This window comes from Sorex araneus, chromosome 2 (genome assembly GCF_027595985.1).
Source record: "Sorex araneus isolate mSorAra2 chromosome 2, mSorAra2.pri, whole genome shotgun sequence".
In the NCBI taxonomy this organism is placed as follows: domain Eukaryota; kingdom Metazoa; phylum Chordata; class Mammalia; order Eulipotyphla; family Soricidae; genus Sorex; species Sorex araneus.
The window spans coordinates 362,272,940-362,290,446 of record NC_073303.1 but is presented as its reverse complement, the minus strand read 5'-3'; the positions used below and the strand labels follow the sequence as shown (position 1 = coordinate 362,290,446).

The window sequence follows — 17,507 nt, the reverse complement described above, 5'->3', positions numbered from 1 at the left end:
CACTCCTGCATGACCACGGAACTCTCTCTACCGCCTCTGAAATATTCCAAGTCTTGAATTTTGATCGCATATTTCACTAGTACCGAGCAATGTACAGAAAGAATCTTTTCTCAAGTTTTTCCTTCATCAGTTTGACGTCATTTTCTTACAAGTGCTTCAGGATGATTCTGAAGAATTCCTTACAGAGCGCCAAAGGCTTCTGATAGTTCAGTGGTTCTCCCAACATAAGGCAGCACTGAGCTAGTCAAATTTGTAGTTAGCCAGTCAAATGCGCCTGGGCCAAGAAGTCCAGATGGAAAAGAAGACGTTAAGAAACTCGATAAAACTCGAGGTGTTTTCAGGGATTCCGGGAACTCGAACAACTTGGAGGTAAAATCCCCCAGAATTTGGGAGGGAACGTTCCAAGCCATCATTTCCTTTCAGTCCAGCCAGAGGCCCCTGGAGGAGAGTGACACAGAGTTAGGGCGACGCCTGGATTGACAATTGGGGGTGTGGGAGAGGGGGCAGCTCAAGTCTCCTGTCAGGTGATCCGGGAGTGAGATCACCTATAAAATATGAGATCCATTTGGCTTTGCTGCCATTAACTGGTTATCAAAAAAAAAATAAAAAAAATAAAAATCACACAGCGGGTGAGTCCACCCCACTGAAAACAAAAGGCACCGCAGCGCCCGGGGCGGACATTCCCGCACAGGCGACACCGCTGCCGAGCGGCCTTCCGGGCTGCCCGCGTCCCGGGGAGGGGGGTGGGGGGGCGGGCGCCGGAAGGGCGCGGCCGGCGGGGGCGGGGCCTCGGGGAGGCGGGGCAAGATGGCCGCGCGGGGCGCTCGGAGGACCTGAGAGGCGGCGGCCGCGGCCACGCCCCGCGCGGGAGGGCCGCTCTGTGCGCGCCCGCTCTATGATGCTTGCGCGCGTCCCCCGCGCGCCGCGCTGCGGGCGGGGCGGGTCTCCGGGATTCCAAGGGCTCGGTTACGGAAGAAGCGCAGCGCCGGCTGGGGAGGGGGCTGGATGCGCGCGCACCCGGGGGGAGGCCGCTGCTGCCCGGAGCAGGAGGAGGGGGAGAGCGCGGCGGGCGGCAGCGGCGCTGGCGGCGACTCGGCCATAGAGCAGGGGGGTCAGGGCAGCGCGCTCGCCCCGTCCCCGGTGAGCGGCGTGCGCAGGGAAGGCGCCCGGGGCGGCGGCCGTGGCCGGGGGCGGTGGAAGCAGGCGGGCCGGGGCGGCGGCGTCTGTGGCCGTGGCCGTGGCCGGGGCCGTGGCCGGGGACGGGGCCGGGGCCGGGGCCGGGGCCGCGGCCGTCCCCCAAGTGGCGGCGGCGGCCTTGGCGGCGACGGCGGCGACGGCGGCGGCGGCGGCGGCGGCGGCAGCAGCGGTGGCGGCGGCGCCCCCCGGCGGGAGCCGGTCCCTTTCCCGTCGGGGAGCGCGGGGCCGGGGCCCCGGGGACCCCGGGCCACGGAGAGCGGGAAGAGGATGGACTGCCCGGCCCTCCCCCCCGGATGGAAGAAGGAGGAAGTGATCCGAAAATCTGGGCTCAGTGCCGGCAAGAGCGATGTCTACTACTTCAGGTACCGCCCTGGGGGCGGGGAGGGGGCGGCGGGGTCAGGCCGGGGTCAGGGGTCACGCGCCGACCCGGCCCCGGGGGTGCCCGCGGGGGCGCGCGGGTCCCCGGGGAGTGACAGGCCGCGTGCGCCCCGGGGAGCCCCGCGGAGGGCGACCCCCGTCGGCAGTGCCGGGCAGCCGGGCGCGTGCCCAGCCCCCGGGTGTCCCCCCACGACGGGCCCGCGGAGCCCAGGGAAGGGTTAACCCGAAGGTGTAATTCATCGAAACTGCAAGAGCCGGCCGGGGTTGGCTCCTGTCCCGGCCTGCCCCAGATTCATCATCGCGGGAGCGTTTCATCACGCACACGTGCAGGAACGCGCCGTCTGCGGCCGCGCGGGCCCCGCTCCCCGGCGGCGGGTCCCGGGGAAAGTTTCTTTGGAAGTCGCCCTGTGGAATGCCTGCCGGTCCCCGCGCTCCTGCGGGGTGGCACCGCCCGCTCTCCCCGCGGGGCGGCTGGGGACGCCCCGAGACCAGAAGCGGGTTCCCCTCGGGACCCAAGTCTGGGCAGCCTTCTTAGTTGTCACACTCTGCAAGGGCGTGTGCTGCTGGCATCTAGTGGGGGGGGGCGGGGGGAGGGACGCCGCGGGAAGTGTAGGGTCCGCAGGTCTGGCCCTTCCCAGGAAGAGCTGGCTGCCCCCCAGACCAGCTGCAGAGCCAGCGCGTAGTGTTTGGCTCCCCGTGGTCTCCCCGTCCTCTCTGCAGGCTGTACCTGCCGGTGGGTCGCGTGACCCAGTGTGCCCAAGAAAAGTGTGTGTGGCTCTTCATGTCAGTGGAATTTCCTTATCACTTGCTAAGCTTCATAAATCATCCCGCTTGTAGAAGAGAATGTAAACATGGTAAACCCAGCGGCCTGGATGGTCACATTTGGAGGCTGATTGAAGCTCCCCCCCCAATCAAGGACTCTGTTTGGGTGTTGGCAACAGTTACAGTGAAAATTTAGCCGTGGGGTTTACAGCAATAGTTAAATAGTTAGAGGGGCTCAGGGGCTCCCCTTGCTTGCTGCCCGCCTCCCACACCTTGCACCTTTTGGCCTCTTGATCCAAGAGGAACTCTTGAGCACTGCAGGGAGTGGGCTCACACCTTTTAATTGAGTCTTTGGAATGTCAGGATGGAATTTTTTAAATTTTGTAACAAAAGCGTTAATAATATTACCCCGGGGAGAATGTGTTTGACTGTATTCACACAAAAGAATGTTGACGGATTGAGATTTCAAAGATTAAAAACACATTTATGGGTATATACCACCAAATGCGAACCCTATTGATACATGTAAATGACCGTATTTCTGATGGTTGCTCAAAATGAGTAGATTTAATAAGCTCAGTCATTTCTAAAAATAGCGATATTGCCTCAAAACCTATTTAGTGTCATTTGAGATCACTCATCTTGAAATTTCAAGTGGTAAAGTGGAAAACATTTTAAACATACAAAGATGATTATTTTATAATTGCCTATCATTAAATATCAATTTACTTCAATAATTCTAAGAAAGTTACCACAGAACACATGGTTCCTCACTCAAGTTCACTTGTTTCATTTAGTGCTAGTCATGACCCATGACCGTTTCATGTAGTCTTTCTGTAACAGTTCATTCTGTTTTCTCCTCGTGAAGGCAGCTTGCATGACCTTCCTGTAAAACGCTTATCTAGGTCTTGTAGCAATTACACTGGACAAGAATACTGTGTCTGGAATTCCTTGAGGAGCAGGTGACTTAGTCTGTTCTCAGTGGATCATTTCAACTTTGAGTTTCACTCCCTGTGGCATTTCTCCTGGGATATGGTTTGTTTGGTTTGGGGATGACGCATTTGTTCAAAGAAGTTTTGGTTCCTACAACGCTTTTTTGTTTTCCTTGCAGTAGCAGGAAAGTTATTTTTAAAAAGCAGATTGTAGTAGTACTCCTTTGATTTGTGGTTATTGATTTTTTAAAAAATGTCATTTTAAAAAAAATGCATTTTTTAAAAAATTGCGTTTCTCAGGTGCCACTCATATGTAGGTGGTCCTGAGTCCCTTCCTTTGGGTGGTTGGGGACCACATAGTGCTGAGGATTGAAATTGGGCCTCTGCACTCAAAGCATGTATGTGTATTTCAACCCCTTGAACTCCTATCATGCCAGCTAACTTTTTAATAAAAAACTAATTTGTGATAGGAAAAGTGGTATCAATCTAAATAAAACTACCTAAACAAAATGAAAGTGCTTTGCTTTGGGAGCCACACCCATCAGGACCTCGGCCCAGGGGTCTTAGTGCTCATTTGTTATCGGTGATGTGTAGGGTTTGGGCACCATTTGGTGCTAGGGTCCCAAACCAGGATTTTGCATGCTCCTTGTGTGCTCCAGCCCTATAAGATAGCTTCCCCGACCCAAAACAAGATGGTCTTAAGGTGTATCACAAGTCCTTTACTCATAATTGCAGGGTTTTTTTGAAGGTGGAGGGGAGGGGTAGAGTTTGCGTGAGGGGGGTCACGTGACCATGTGTGGGCGAGTGGGGTTTAAACCTAGTCAACTGGGTGCACGATAAGTGCCTTAATGACGGCTGTCTCACCTGTCCCTTAAGTTCACTCTTTTAATTTTTTTTAAGTTTTATTTATTTATTTATTTTTTGCTTTTTATGCTCAGGGGTTACTCCTGGCTCTGCACTCAGGAATTACTCCTGGCGGTGCTCGGTGCATGAGGGATCATATGGGATGCTGGGAATCGAACCCCGGGATGGCCGAGTGCAAGGCAAACCACCCTACTCGCTGTGCTATTGCTCCAGCCCCAAGTTTGCTTTTTTTAATGAGGCACTGCTACATGATTTACCACTTACTTGTTTGTGCAAGATGGAAGGGACACGTTGTACTAATTGGACAGATTTGTGCCACATGTGTTCAGTTCAGGGCCTGAAGTAATATTGTCTATTGTTGACTGACTTCCTGCAGAATGCTAGTTACTGTGCAGGCTTGTAACATGTTAATCCCTCCCCCACCTCCCACCTGTTGGGGATCCAGACTTGGGCCTCACATGAGCTGTATCACAGGCCCCTGTGGTACCGGTGGAACATGGGGTGCTTATGATTCAGTACTTTTACTTCAGCTTTCAGTTGATTGGTTATGAAATTCACTCCCAGTAAAGTTGAGTCCTAAAAATATTTCAGTTCATACTGCTGCTGCTTTACATATTAGCAGCCCCGTCAACACCCCATCCTTAATAATAACGCCCAGCTCACAGAACTCTCCCTGTATCGTTCAGCAGGTGGGCTTAGACTTAGATCTCCCGTCTGTAATGTGAACATCTGTACCGGCTTGCCCATTAATAACGCTTCAGCTCCCGAGTTGGCCTGCCCCTGGGGAGATTAATTGAACTAAATCTCTGCCTGTTAGTGCAGGGTGTGGCTGAAACTGTCTGATCTGATCTGACAGAGCTAAAGTTCACGAGAAAGTCTCAAATCTGATAATGTTTTTTGACCAACAATAAATTGCCTGTTCCTAATGTAAAGGTGCGCCTTGGTTGGCACTTAATATATTTATGTCTTCCACCATCATTTATGGTAGCGTTGTGTCAGGTCATGGTGTTACCGTCCTATGTGTTAAACTGTGCAAAATGTGGTTCAAAATGCGTGTGCTTTGTACATTGTTGAACCTACTTGTGTGGTTTCTGAAGTTGCTGCCTTCATTTGAGTCACTATTTGAACAGCAGTTTTCAGATTGTCTATACTTGCCTTCTCTCATTCCTTGAGTTTGATTAGTTACCTGCACTTGCAGATATTTTTGAAAAAAAAAAAATGGGGATGCCAGCTAGGAATCTGTGGTAGCTCTTTCTTGCCTTAAAATTTCTAGTTAATGGTCTTATGTGTTGCCTTCTTAAGAATGTCTTTTTTTTGGGGGGGGGGGGTGGAGCTAAGGTATTTGGGCTGCATCCTAGCAATGGCTCGGGGGCTACTCCTGCCTCTGTGTTCAATCACTCTCAGCAGTGCTGGGGTTCTATGCAGTGCCAGGCTTTAAACCACTGCTGGCCACATGCAGGCAAGTGCCTTAACCTCCCTGTACTATCTACCCAGCCATGGCTTCTAGAATTTCGATGATAATTTGAGTTGAAGACCTGAGAGGCCTTGTAAACTAATACCTGGTTGTATATTAGAAATTTTTTTGATTCTTCAAACTGATGTATTTGCAGCCAGGCACATTGGGGGAAAAAAGATACAGTGAAATCAGAGCAATAAAAATAAGTATAGACACTTGAAGAGAAATTAAAGACTACCTTTATTTGGAAAGAAGAGGACTTAGTCCAGTTGAGGCTTATACAGGTATAAGTGGCACGTTAAAAGTGAGCATGTTTGATGGGGGCTGGAGCGATAGCACAGCGGGTAGGGCGTTTGCCTTGTACGCGGCCGACCCAGGTTCGATTCTGAGCATCCCATATGGTCCCCTGAGCACCGCCAGGAGTTAATTCCTGAGTGCAGAGCCAGGAAGAATAACCCCTGTGCATCGCCGGGTATGGCCCAAAAAGCAAAAAAAAAAAAAAAAAAAGTGAGCATGTTTGAGTCCAGATGTTACTAGGTCTGTGTTTTACTGTGTTTTTGAGCCACTCCCAGCAGTGCTGTGGGCCTACACCTGGCTCATTTTGGGGTGGCTCCTGGTGTGCCCTGGAGACCAGGTGGTACCCAGGATGGAACCAGGGACCATGGCATGCAAAATTTGCTCGCCAGAGCTGTTTTCCAGGCCTGGAGTTGGTGGTGTAAAAAGTCCCTTTTAGCCTCACACGCAGTGGTTCCCTAGCTCTGGGCTCTGAGCTCAGAGCTCACCTGGGATGCAGGCTCCAACCCGCGTTGACCATGTGCAAGGCAAGTATCCTACCCACTGTACTCTGGCCTCTTCCTGTAAAGGTCTTAAACGGCTTCTTAAGCTTCTGCTTTGTGTTACCCTGTGGTAGTGAGCCGGGATGAAATGAGTGGACCTAGAAAGTCTAATGCTAATTTCAGGTTTCTTGTTTTCATCATTAGTGTTGAGGGTGTTACAGAAGAAAGTTTTATTCCTTTTTATTATAGGGGGTTGTAAAAGCGAAAATTGTGGTAAATTAAATCAGTTTTACTCTGGGCAATATAAATGATGGATCTCTTGTTCTGAGGTGCTTCCCTACTCCCCTTCTCCCGCATAAATCTAGCCCAGAGTTGCCCTCTCATCTCTCGGATAGGGCTTCTCTCAGGAGTCATCTCTGGGTCTTCATTTTAAAAAACCATCCACTTAGGGATCAGTTGGATGAGTAGCTGATTGGCCTCCAGTGCATGCCTTGTGTGCAGGAGGCCTGATTTTTGATCTCCAGCACAGGAAGGTCCTCCTGAGCACTGCCAGGAAAGACTCTCAAGCGTCATGCTGGGAGTAAGCCCTCGAGCCCTGTCAGGTGTGGCCCCCAAACAAAGAAATAAATAAATAAATTTAAATAAAAAATTAGGGCTAGCTCAATAGTACAGCTGGTAGGGTACTTGCCTTGCGTGCATCCAGCCTTGGTTCAACCCCCTGCACCATGTATGGTTTATCTCCAAGTCAGGGGTCAGTTCCGAAGCACCATTGGGGAACCCACACACCGCCTCCCTTCCAAATTCAGTTTCATTTCCATTAAGTAAAATTGTAACTTGCAGGGTAAATATTTATTTATTTATTTTTTTGCTTTTTGACCATACCTGGTGGTGCTCAGCGCTTCCTCCAAGCTCTGTACTAAGGAATCCCTCCTGGCAGTGCTCAGGGGTGATACGGGATGCCTGGGATTGAACCAGGGTTGGGCCACTGCGAGGCAAGCACCCTTCCTGTTGTACTGTCACTTAGGTCCTGCAGGGTAAATGATGTTAAAAGAATTTATATGGCTGGGGTGGGGGGCGGTGGGGAGAACAACAAGCCTCCTTGTTTTTGGTGTCCTGGATATAAGCCAATTTTTACAAATTAATTGAAGAGGAAAATAAATGTAGTAGTGCTTCCTGTTTATTGTATAATAAAAAAGTTCGACTTTTTTTTTTTAAATGGGAGAATTTATACCTAATGGTGCTCAGGCCTTACTCCTGGCTCTGCGTTCAGGGGTCACTCCTGGTGCAGCTAGAGGGACTATATGAGGTGGAGGGAGCAAACCTGAGTGGCCACGTGCAAGGTGAGCTGGGTCACGTACGGCGGGATCTGCAGGAGGAGTTTCTGTGATGGTGCAGCATTGCACATCTGATTTCTAGAAGCCACCATGCAAAGTCTCACCTGCCAGAGCCACCCACAGTACCTGTAGTAGAGGAAACTAGCTCAGAAAGAAACTGATAAGCATTACACAAATAACCTCCAACGGAAACCCATAGGCCTAAAAACTGCTCTTAACATTTCATTTGTGAATTCAGTTATTCACAGTTTCCTTTTCATTAGTGGAGCAGAGGCAGGTGGTTTGTAAGGGAGGTGATGATGCTTGTTTTGGGACTAATAGAAATTTATAACCTTCCTCTTCTCATTTGCTGTCTCAGACCTTCCTGATGACTTAAAAAGTCTTATTACAGTGCTTGGATTTTCACTTTCCTTTCTCAGCTCTTTATCTTTCGTTACTGTTTGTCTTTTCTACTAAGAAATGACTAAGGAGATTATACAATTAAATTTCTCAGAATTTGTAAAAATACTTCAAGAAAAGGGAGTCTGGGGCTGGAGTGATAGCACAGCGGGTAGGGCGTTTGCCTTGCACACGGCTGACCCGGGTTCAAATCCCAGCATCCCATATGGTCCCCTGAGCACCGCCAGGAGTAATTCCTGAGTGGAGAGCCAGGAGTAACCCCTGTGCATTGCTGGGTGTGACCCGAAAAGCCAAAAAAAAAAAAAAAAAGAAAGAAAAAGAAAAGGGAGTCAAAGTACGAATGGAATTGAGTCGGAATATCTACTTCCGTTGATTGATTGATTTTTTTTTTTTTTAACCTTATAAATTCAGACACTTGTTTGGGCACATAAGTATGAATAGAAACAGTGGAGCTTGAGATTAGAGTTTAAAATTGAACACTTGCTATTCTCCAGGAGCAATTTTACGTGATTTATAGTTGTGAGGAAGTAATTTATAACTGTGAGTAATCTTTCAGGTTTTTTTTTTTTCCTCTGGACGAACACAGAATCTTCTGAAGGCTTTCCTGCAGCAGTGCTCTGCAAGGCCACCCTGCTGGGCTGCTCGTCTCCAGGCTCAGGAGGCCGGTGGGGCGGGGGGCCAGGCCTGGCCTGCATGTGAAGCGTGGCCAGCCCTTTATTAGTATCATTTTATTGCTTTTACAGAAAGTCATAGTTGGAATTTCTAGTGTATGAATTCCCTTGAACTTTCATTCTGGCCCCAGTTTTAAAATATTGTTTTAGTATCCCTGTTCTGGGATGAGTCTTTGGTGCTGTCTTCCTTCTCCGATTTAAGAATAGATTAAAGCAAGGAGAGTGTTCTTAAAATTGCTTTGAACATGTATGTAATGACGTGTGCATGTTTTAAAAGGGCTGTTTCTGGAGCCCCGGAGCCCCCCACCTCCCACGCCCCCATAACTTAGTCTGTTTGGGGGGATAGCTTTCTATTTAGATTTCATTATGGAAAAGTTTAAAGTTACTCAAAGTAAATGTTGATAAAAATGTCCAGTGACTCCCTCTCTGTTCATTAGCCAGTTTTGACAGTAATTAACTCTTGGTCAATCTTGTTCTAGTAATCGAATGCTTCCTCTTAGTCTTCTCGCCCAACACCGTTTATATTTTGAAGTTCTTTCCAGAAGTTCATTTCTGACATTTCCATAGTAGTGTCCTGTTCCCAGTTCAGTCAGAATGAAGTAGTGTCTCCCAGCCAAGGGAGGGCCCTCAAGCAGTGGGATGAGATAAAATAAAATGATACATTCTTTTTGTTTGTTGGTAACACCTGGCCTGCCGGGGGCTGGGCTGGAGCTGGGATCCAAGCCTGTATTCCCGCCAGTTTCGCTTCCACAGTCATTTTTTAGTTTTTGTATATCATTGTCTTCTTTTTTAGCCATTGTATAGAAATAATAATTGTTGTATTAATAAACTTAGTATGTAATTTTTATTCTACATAGTTTATGGAATGAAATGAGTGATAACAGAATTTGTATTAAGTTGGAGTCTTTCATACTATAAAAATTACGTAATGATTCCTTAAATATATATTTTGAGGAAGGTGAAATGCAGTGACATTTTATTAGTAAAATAAATGCATTTTTCCCCTTGTTGCCATTTTTAAAAAGAATTCCCCATCACCCCTTTATTAATGAAATTTTTTTTATTTTGAAGATAGTGTTATGCTCAAGGGTCACTCCTGGGTCTGCGCTCAGAGATGACTCCTGGCAGTGCCTTGGGGGCCTGTTCCGGATGCTGGGAATCAGCCCAGGTTAGGCTCTTGCAGGGCCAGTGCCCTGCCCACTGTACTGTCTGTCCGGCCCAAGGACTTTCTTTCTAATGCCCAGATGTACTTGTTCATACTGTTCATATTTTTAAAAAACTTTTTTAGTTTTCAGGAAAATAAGCAACTTGAATGCTTTGAAACATTTTGTTACAGAACTTTTCAGTAATCTCTCTATAATACTAAGAATGACCGAGACCCCAGCTTCGGTTATTTTTTTGAGGAGAAGGGCGTTCGGGTCACATTTAGTGATGTGCAAAGGTTACTTAGGCATTTGTGTTGGTTATTCCTGGCAGTGTTTGGGAGACCTTATGTGGTACAAAATATTGAAGGCGGGTCGCGTGTGAGGAAGGCACCTAACACCTGTGCTCTCTCCAGCCAAATTATTGTCAATTATTCATAACCCAATCCATTACTTTTGCTATTCCATTATTCCAATCATTACTCCATTATTTCACCTAGACTTCATTATATTTATAAATACTTCTCTATAAATAGTTCGTTTTGTGGAGTTCTGTAGCACTGCACTGTCATCCCGTTGTTCATCGATTTGGTCGAGTGGGCACCAGTAACATCTCCATTGTGAGACTTGTTACTGGTTTTGGCATATCGAATAAGCCACAGGTAGCTTGCCAGGCTCTGCCGTGCGGGCGGGGTACTCGGTAGCTTGCCGGGCTCTCCATGAGGGACGGAGGAATTGAACCCAGGTTGGCCGTGGTGCAAGGCAAATGCCCTACCTGCTGTGCTATCACTCTATCTATGTGCAGATCAGGGGGAGATAAAGGTACAATTTAAACCTGTGGATGTTTTATAGAGCCTTTATGGACCATCTCTGGGAGTGCTTAGGAGTTGCTCCCAACTCAGCGCTCGGGATATTGTGTGCCAGAGATTGAATCTGGGCCTCCTGCTTGCTGAGCATGTATGTGTTCAGCTTCCCGAGCTCTCTCTCCAACCCAGAGCTTAGACTTCTGAAAGCAGAACCTAGAGATGCCAACTTGCCTATCAAACACTTCACGATTATTTGCTGACACAGGTAGAAATTGCTGTATGGTGCAGATGAAGGAAATACTCCCTTGAATTTGTTCGGTTTTGGCGTTACGGAGGGAGGTATTGGCATAGATGAAAGGGCATTTCTATTCTTGGAAATCGGGGATAGTGATGTGTGTTGTGTGGATCAAGTAAAAAACGTTGTTTGCAAAGTTCTGATCAACATTCAGTAATTTAGAATAGAGTGACTTAACCCATGACTGGAGCAAAGGTCATGGGGTAAAAATGGGTAGAAAATACTTGAGAGGAGTCAGGCAAAAAAGGAATCCGAAATGCGGGGTTACGATACTTGGCCACCCTTTCCACCGACAGGGTACCAGGTTGACATCCAGGCAGGCTTGAAGGCCTCCTTCAAAGACAGCAGTTTCAGAGACTGATCTGTCAGGGCCCTATCTTGGTGATTTAGACCTGAGGTGATAAAGGCTTGATGTATGTTGTGGCAATAGCTATAGCAAGGGTGGATTCAAAGGCAATTATGAAGGAATTAGTAACTGGGTTCAGAACTGATAAGAGACCAGAGATACAAGTTAGATAAGAGTAGATAAAACATCCTTGATCAAGCTGAAGGAGGGCTCAAGATGACTCAGTTTTGAGGGGGAGGGAGGTGGGTGGGCAGGTAAGGGCCACACCCTGTGGTTCTCAGAGTATGTTCAAACCATGGGGGGCATCAGGGGACACAGTGTCACTGCCTTAATCACCATGTTATTTCTTAGACCCTGAGGAAGGTTGAAAATTTAAACAATATCTTATTTACAAGCCTTATGAGGAAAGGTGTTAAACAGAAGGGACAGGAAGTTTTCTTTTTACAGAGATTTTTCTTTGTAGTAGTTTTGCAACAGTAGAATTCTTTGAATTCATTTGTTCTAGTACTTTGATTTAAAAAAAACCACATTTTTGGGGGGTTTGTTTTTGAGGCATACGTGGCAGTATTCAGGGCTTAACTCCTGGCTCTCTGCTCGGGGGTCACTCTTGGTGGGGTCAGGGGACCCTGTGGGGTGCCGGAGCTGGAACTCAGGCTGACTGCGCCAAGCGCCTGAAGTGCTGTGCTCTCTCCAGCCCCAGGTCTCTGATTTTGTGTGTTATACCTAAGTAGGCCAGAGGTGATTCTAATTTCAGATTTTTAATCTGAGCTAAAATTTGTTTTTTGCAGGCCGCCATTTAGAATTACCAAAATTGGGATTGGAGGTTGTACAGTGGCTAGGATGCTTGCTTTGTATGTGGCGGTCCCACATTTGAGCCCCAGCACCCCCTATTTTCCTTTGAGGGCACATCTAGGAGCACTGAACACACCCATGTGTGACCTGAAAACCAAGAAAAAACCCAGCCCCCCAAAACAGAGTTACCCCACAGTTCAATCTTTTTTTTTTTTCTTTGCTTTTTGGGTCACACCCAGCAATGCTCAGGGGTTACTCCTGGCTTTGCACTCAGGAATTGCTCCTGGCAGTGCTTGGGGGACCATATGGGATGCCGGGGATTGAACCCGTGTCGGCCGCGTGTAAGGCAAACACCCAACCCGCTGTGCTATCGCTCCGGCCCCCCAAAGTTCAGTCTTGTTAGAAACTTACTTGGTGATGTACTTGGGTTTGTTCAGACGCATTTTCCCTATGGCTTGCCTTAACAGCGTGATTACTCTTACTAATGTATCATTTGGAAACAACAGCAACAAAACCTACTTCTGCAGTTTCAACACTCGGGCGCTAGAAGTGGGTCTTCATTAGACATCAGGGTTCATTTTTATATGCTAGGTGACTGGGCATTTTTTTTTTCTTATTTTTGGTTCACCTAGCAATCTTTCTCTGGAGGAGGGGTGTTGAAAATAATGGGGTGGGGGCGATAGTAACCCCGGGTGCATTTGGGGAGTGTGCTTTCTGCTTTTTTGCTTACAGAAGGCGTGTTCCCAGGGAGGCCCTGGGTGATTTCCTGGAAGGGGTGGTAGTGTGCCCACTCACTTGGGAAACTGACTAGCTTAGCTTTCCTTCCTGCCGTTCCCAGCCTGTTCCCACGGCCGTTCTGATGTTCTGTGTCTGCAGTAGAGCAGTTCCAGCTTTGCCGTCTCCTTGGGCTTCACTAGTCCTTTTGCTGTCTCCCGCGGAGAAAGGTCCAAAGTCTGAAAATCCCTTGGGGCAGCCAGGCTCTCTTTCTAGCACCTTGCACAAAAAGTAGCCGTTATGAGCAGAAAATTGGTGATGGGGTAGTAGCAGTTGCAGAGAAGGAAGTTGCTTCCTTGACCGCAGTTGTGCAGACAGCAGTGTGTTGACAGGTATTCGTAGCTGCTGATTACAGATGCGTCACAGGATTAGATTTTTAAGACCCTTTGCAGCAATTTGGTATGAATGACTGGGTATCAGTTTCCTGTTTTTCAGTTTTTTTTTTTTTTTTTTTTGGGGGGGGGCGTTCACCCAGCTGTGCTCAGGGCTTACTCCTGGCTTCACAGGGATCACTCCAGGCTGGGCCCAGGTACGCTGCTTACTCTGTCGTCTCTCTGGCCCTGGAGACCCGTTGTTCTTTCAACTTCTGTTTGTATGAAGTAATAGTTAAAACTTGAGTCCTACCATTCTCTTCAATTGCTGATTTAATTTACCAGTGTATATCTGATCTCTGGTATGATTCTTTCCATTTCATTTAGAAATCAAATATAGGAATTATTTTAAACTATGATAAGTTGCAGTCGCACTTAATGTGTATCGTTTCTTAGTTCAGTTTTTAGGGAGAATTTCTTAATTAGGGAGTAGTTTCTAAAACTCGTCTCTAACTTACTTTGTTCTGCCGAGGAATTCCGTAACGAGGCTCTGGTTAATGTTTCCTGGTAGATCGGCCGTTACATAAGGGACTACTCGATGCAGGATTATTTGGTGGAGTTTCTCAATTGATCCCTTCAAAAATGACATTCTGTTTGTTTCTTAGCAGTAGAAGACTAGTAATGCTTATCTTTTTGGTGTAAATTGTTTTTTTTTGGGGGGGGCACACCCAGTGGATTCAGGGCTTACTCCTGATTCTGTGCTCAGGGTCACACTTAGCAAGATCTATGATCCCTGATATCATATGTATCATGTATGATATCAGGGATCAAATCTAGGTTGGCCATGTGCAAAGCAAATGTCTTACCTGCTGTGCTATCTCTCTGATTCGGAAAATTGCTTGTGTTTTTATCTTCTGGAACATTGTTAGAAGTCCTGCCCCCCCCCCTTTTTTTTGTATAAGTGAGATTTTGTTAGTGGGATAATTAAGAATGATCATTTTATTTTTCAAAGAGTCCTTCCGATACCCCTTCCCTCTTCATACATGTAGTTTTTTTTTAAAAGCATAGTGTTTAGGACCGGATTGTACAGCAGGGAGGGTGCTTGCCTTACATGCAGGTGGCCTACCTGGATTCAGTCTCCTGCACCCTGTATAGTCCTGTGAGCACTGCCAGGAGTGATCCCTGAGCACTGAGCCAGGAGTAAGCCCTGAGCACTGCTTGGGTGTGGCTCAAAAAATGAAAGAACAACAGCATAGAGTTTGCCATTGTTTTGTCTGCAAATAAGTTACACTCATTAGTATTCAACTTAGTTTCCTGCTCCATAAAAAGATTACTCTGCAGTTGTAGCTACACTGTACTAATCACTTGCATAATAAATCACGTTACAGAAATTTCAAAAGTGACACTATGGTGCCTGGGGGCGTGTAGCTCAAAGAACTGCAGCTCCTGCAGCTTTGCCTGTGGGAGCGTGGGGGATAGTACCCCTAGTATAACAGTTTTGGTCGGAGAAAACTGTTATACTAGGGGTACTATCCCCCACGCTCCCACAGGGTGTCTTAGTGGAGTAGGACTACCTGACTAGAAGCGTCCCTTCCAGCTGGAATTGGAGAATCACAGCGTTGGAGATTGCGTATTCACTGAGCTTGGAGGAGTCAGTCATTCTGAAATAGTTACTGCTTAGGCTCCGTCTCTGATTTGGAAAGATAAACCTGTAAGTTTCCTGTGTGACAGAAAAGTTAAATTAGTGAAAAAAGTCCCATGTCAACCCAGCGTGCACCCACTTTCTCGCTCTCTCTCTCCTCCCCACCCCCCAAGGGATTGAACCCAGGACTCCCCACGGGAAAAACTAGTGCCACTGTCCAGGCCCCCGGGGAACATTTAAGTAACAGTGAGATTGGAAAGGCGGGTTCTCAGGATGGTAAAAGAAGGAAATCATTCAAGGATCTTGGTGACACACCTTGTGTGCGCAGGGTCCTAAGTTCTCCAGTACAGAAAACCCGGTACTCTTCACACTTCTATCTTCCCTTCACCCCCCACATACACTACTAGGTGTCTGGGTGTGGCTCCTGGTGGCTCCCAGCATCGCTGATGCCAAGCACCAGTGCACTGCTGGGCCTTAGCTATTTCACTTATTTTGGTTTGGGGGGACACATAGTCCCAGCAGTGCTCAGGGTTCCGTCTGGCCCTGCGCTCAAGGCTCACTCGTGTTAGCTTGGGTGATCTTGTGGGGTGCCGGGGATCGAACCCTGGAGTGGCCAGTGTGGGCTATAGGCTTTTGACCAGGTATTGCTGGCAGCCGTTCCCTGGCCCCCGAGCCCTGCTTGGGAGACCTTCCAAAGGAACGAAACCCGGGAACAAGGGCATCCAGATTGAACACCCTCCGTGGATGTTTCCTAAGTAACTGAAGCGATATTGTCAGCGTAGAGGAGGCTGAAGGTTTACATCTTTGCAGTGTTCGTGTCCGTGAGAGATGGGCTGCTGGCGCGTTGGGTTGTGGCCTTTGTAGCTTAAAAACTGGGACCTCAAATAAGAGGAGGCAGTAATGCCACGAAGAGAAGGCAGCCCAAGAAGATGCGGTTTTGGGGTGAGGTTGTATCAGGGCAGAGCGGATCCAAGTTTTGGACCTTGCAGAGGGTGACCTGCTATTTTAGTTTTTGTAGCCCGCTTATGTGGAAATCTGGGTTAGAGTGTCAGTGAAGCTGGTTGGAATCCTGGATTCTTTTCTGTGGCTTGTTGTGGTTGTCCACTTTGTTGTATTCTGGTAACGTCTGGGTTGTTACTGGTTGGTAATCATCATCTGTCGGTTGTTACTATCTTGAATTGTGTTTCAGAATACTGATGGTGATTCCTGAAATGTATTTAGGGCAAGAGTGTCGGGATGATCTTCAGTTGTCCTGAAGTTGGGGGTGTTTGTGACTCGTGTGGGGTTTGCTGCCTTGGACTTGACACAGGATTTTTGCTGTCGCGGGAAATACTTTCTTATTTGGGTTTCTTTGCTCTTTCGTATTCCTCTTGAATCATTTTATTATGGTTTGTTGGTACATAAGGTTATGTTACATTCTAAATATAACACATTGGCTTCTTTGGTAAGAGTTTTAGAATTTTGATGAGTTTTTACTGATAACATGTTCTTCGACAGCTTATCTTTGCACTTTGGCTAAGAAAATTTATGAAATAAGCCTTTGGGAGCTGGAAATACGGCTCAGTGAGCTGGAGCTTGTATTTTGCATGTAGGAATCCTGGGATTTATCCCCAGCACTGCCAGAGATTACTCCTGAGCCCTGAGCTGAGTAGCCCTTGAACACTACTGAGTTCTCCCCCCAGCCCCCAAAGTCCAAACAAACAACAGAAGATTTGGAACATTCTTTCAATTAGAATTTTCTCAGAGGGACTGGGGTTGTGTGGCCTAGTGCTAGAACACAGTTCTCAGAGACATGTGTGAGACTCTGGGTTTGATCTCTGCCTCCTAAATAATTTTTACAATTTATTTATTTATTTTTAGTTTAATTTGTTTTTTAATTGAGTCACTGTGAGAACAGTTACAGGGCTTTTAGGATCGAGTGTCAGTCATACTATGCTCACAAACCCATCCCTTCACCAGTGCACATGTTCCACCACCAAGAACCCCAGCATACCCCCCTCCCATTCCCCCTCTGCTTGTGTGGCAGAGGATTTTCACTTTACTCTTTCCTTACTTTGATTACATTCAATTTTCGACTGGAAACTCACTATCATTATTTGGAGTTTTTCCTTCAACAGTCAAACCTGTTGGAATGGCATCATTTTTAAGTGTCATGTGTCATGCAGGAATTTTTTTTTTTTTATAAGAAAAGCCTTTTTTTTTTTTTTTTTTTTTTGTCTTTGGGCCTCACCTAAGCTTAGGGCTCTGCCCGGCTCAGTGCTTGGGGGTTGTTCCTGTCTCCTGCTGGTCCGTGGCGGACTGCAGTGTTGGGGATGATGGAATCTGTATTTTTAGAAGCGAAGCTTCTGCTCAACCCTTGCCTCAGTCTCTCCAGCCCCCAAACCACTTTCCTTTAGCCCTCTGTAGATTTCTCCTGCTTCTCTGGTTTTCCAAGTTGATGGTATTTCTTACAAGTAAATTACTGATCTATTTCTAAGGCAAATGAATGGAAAGGCTAGGTAGGACTGGAGTGATAGTACAGCACGAAGGGCGTCTGCTTTGCATGTGGCTGCCCTGGGATGGTGCCCGGCACCACCTACGACCCCTGAGCACTCCCAGGAGTGAATCCCCGGTGCAGAACCGGGAGTAAG

General features: G+C 47.5%; 1 protein-coding gene across 2 annotated transcripts in view; it reads left to right on the top strand.

The window, feature by feature from the left end:
- The first annotated feature begins 796 nt into the window (after nt 1–796).
- The window catches only part of MBD2 (methyl-CpG binding domain protein 2), a 61,372-nt gene continuing 44,661 nt past the window's right edge, over nt 797–17,507 (top strand). For both annotated transcript variants that reach the window (XM_004616140.2, XM_055127124.1), the window contains exon 1: nt 797–1,559. In XM_004616140.2, coding sequence (XP_004616197.2) covers nt 1,006–1,559 — 554 coding nt within the window. In that variant the 5' untranslated portion in view covers nt 797–1,005. The remainder of the gene's footprint in view (nt 1,560–17,507) is intronic.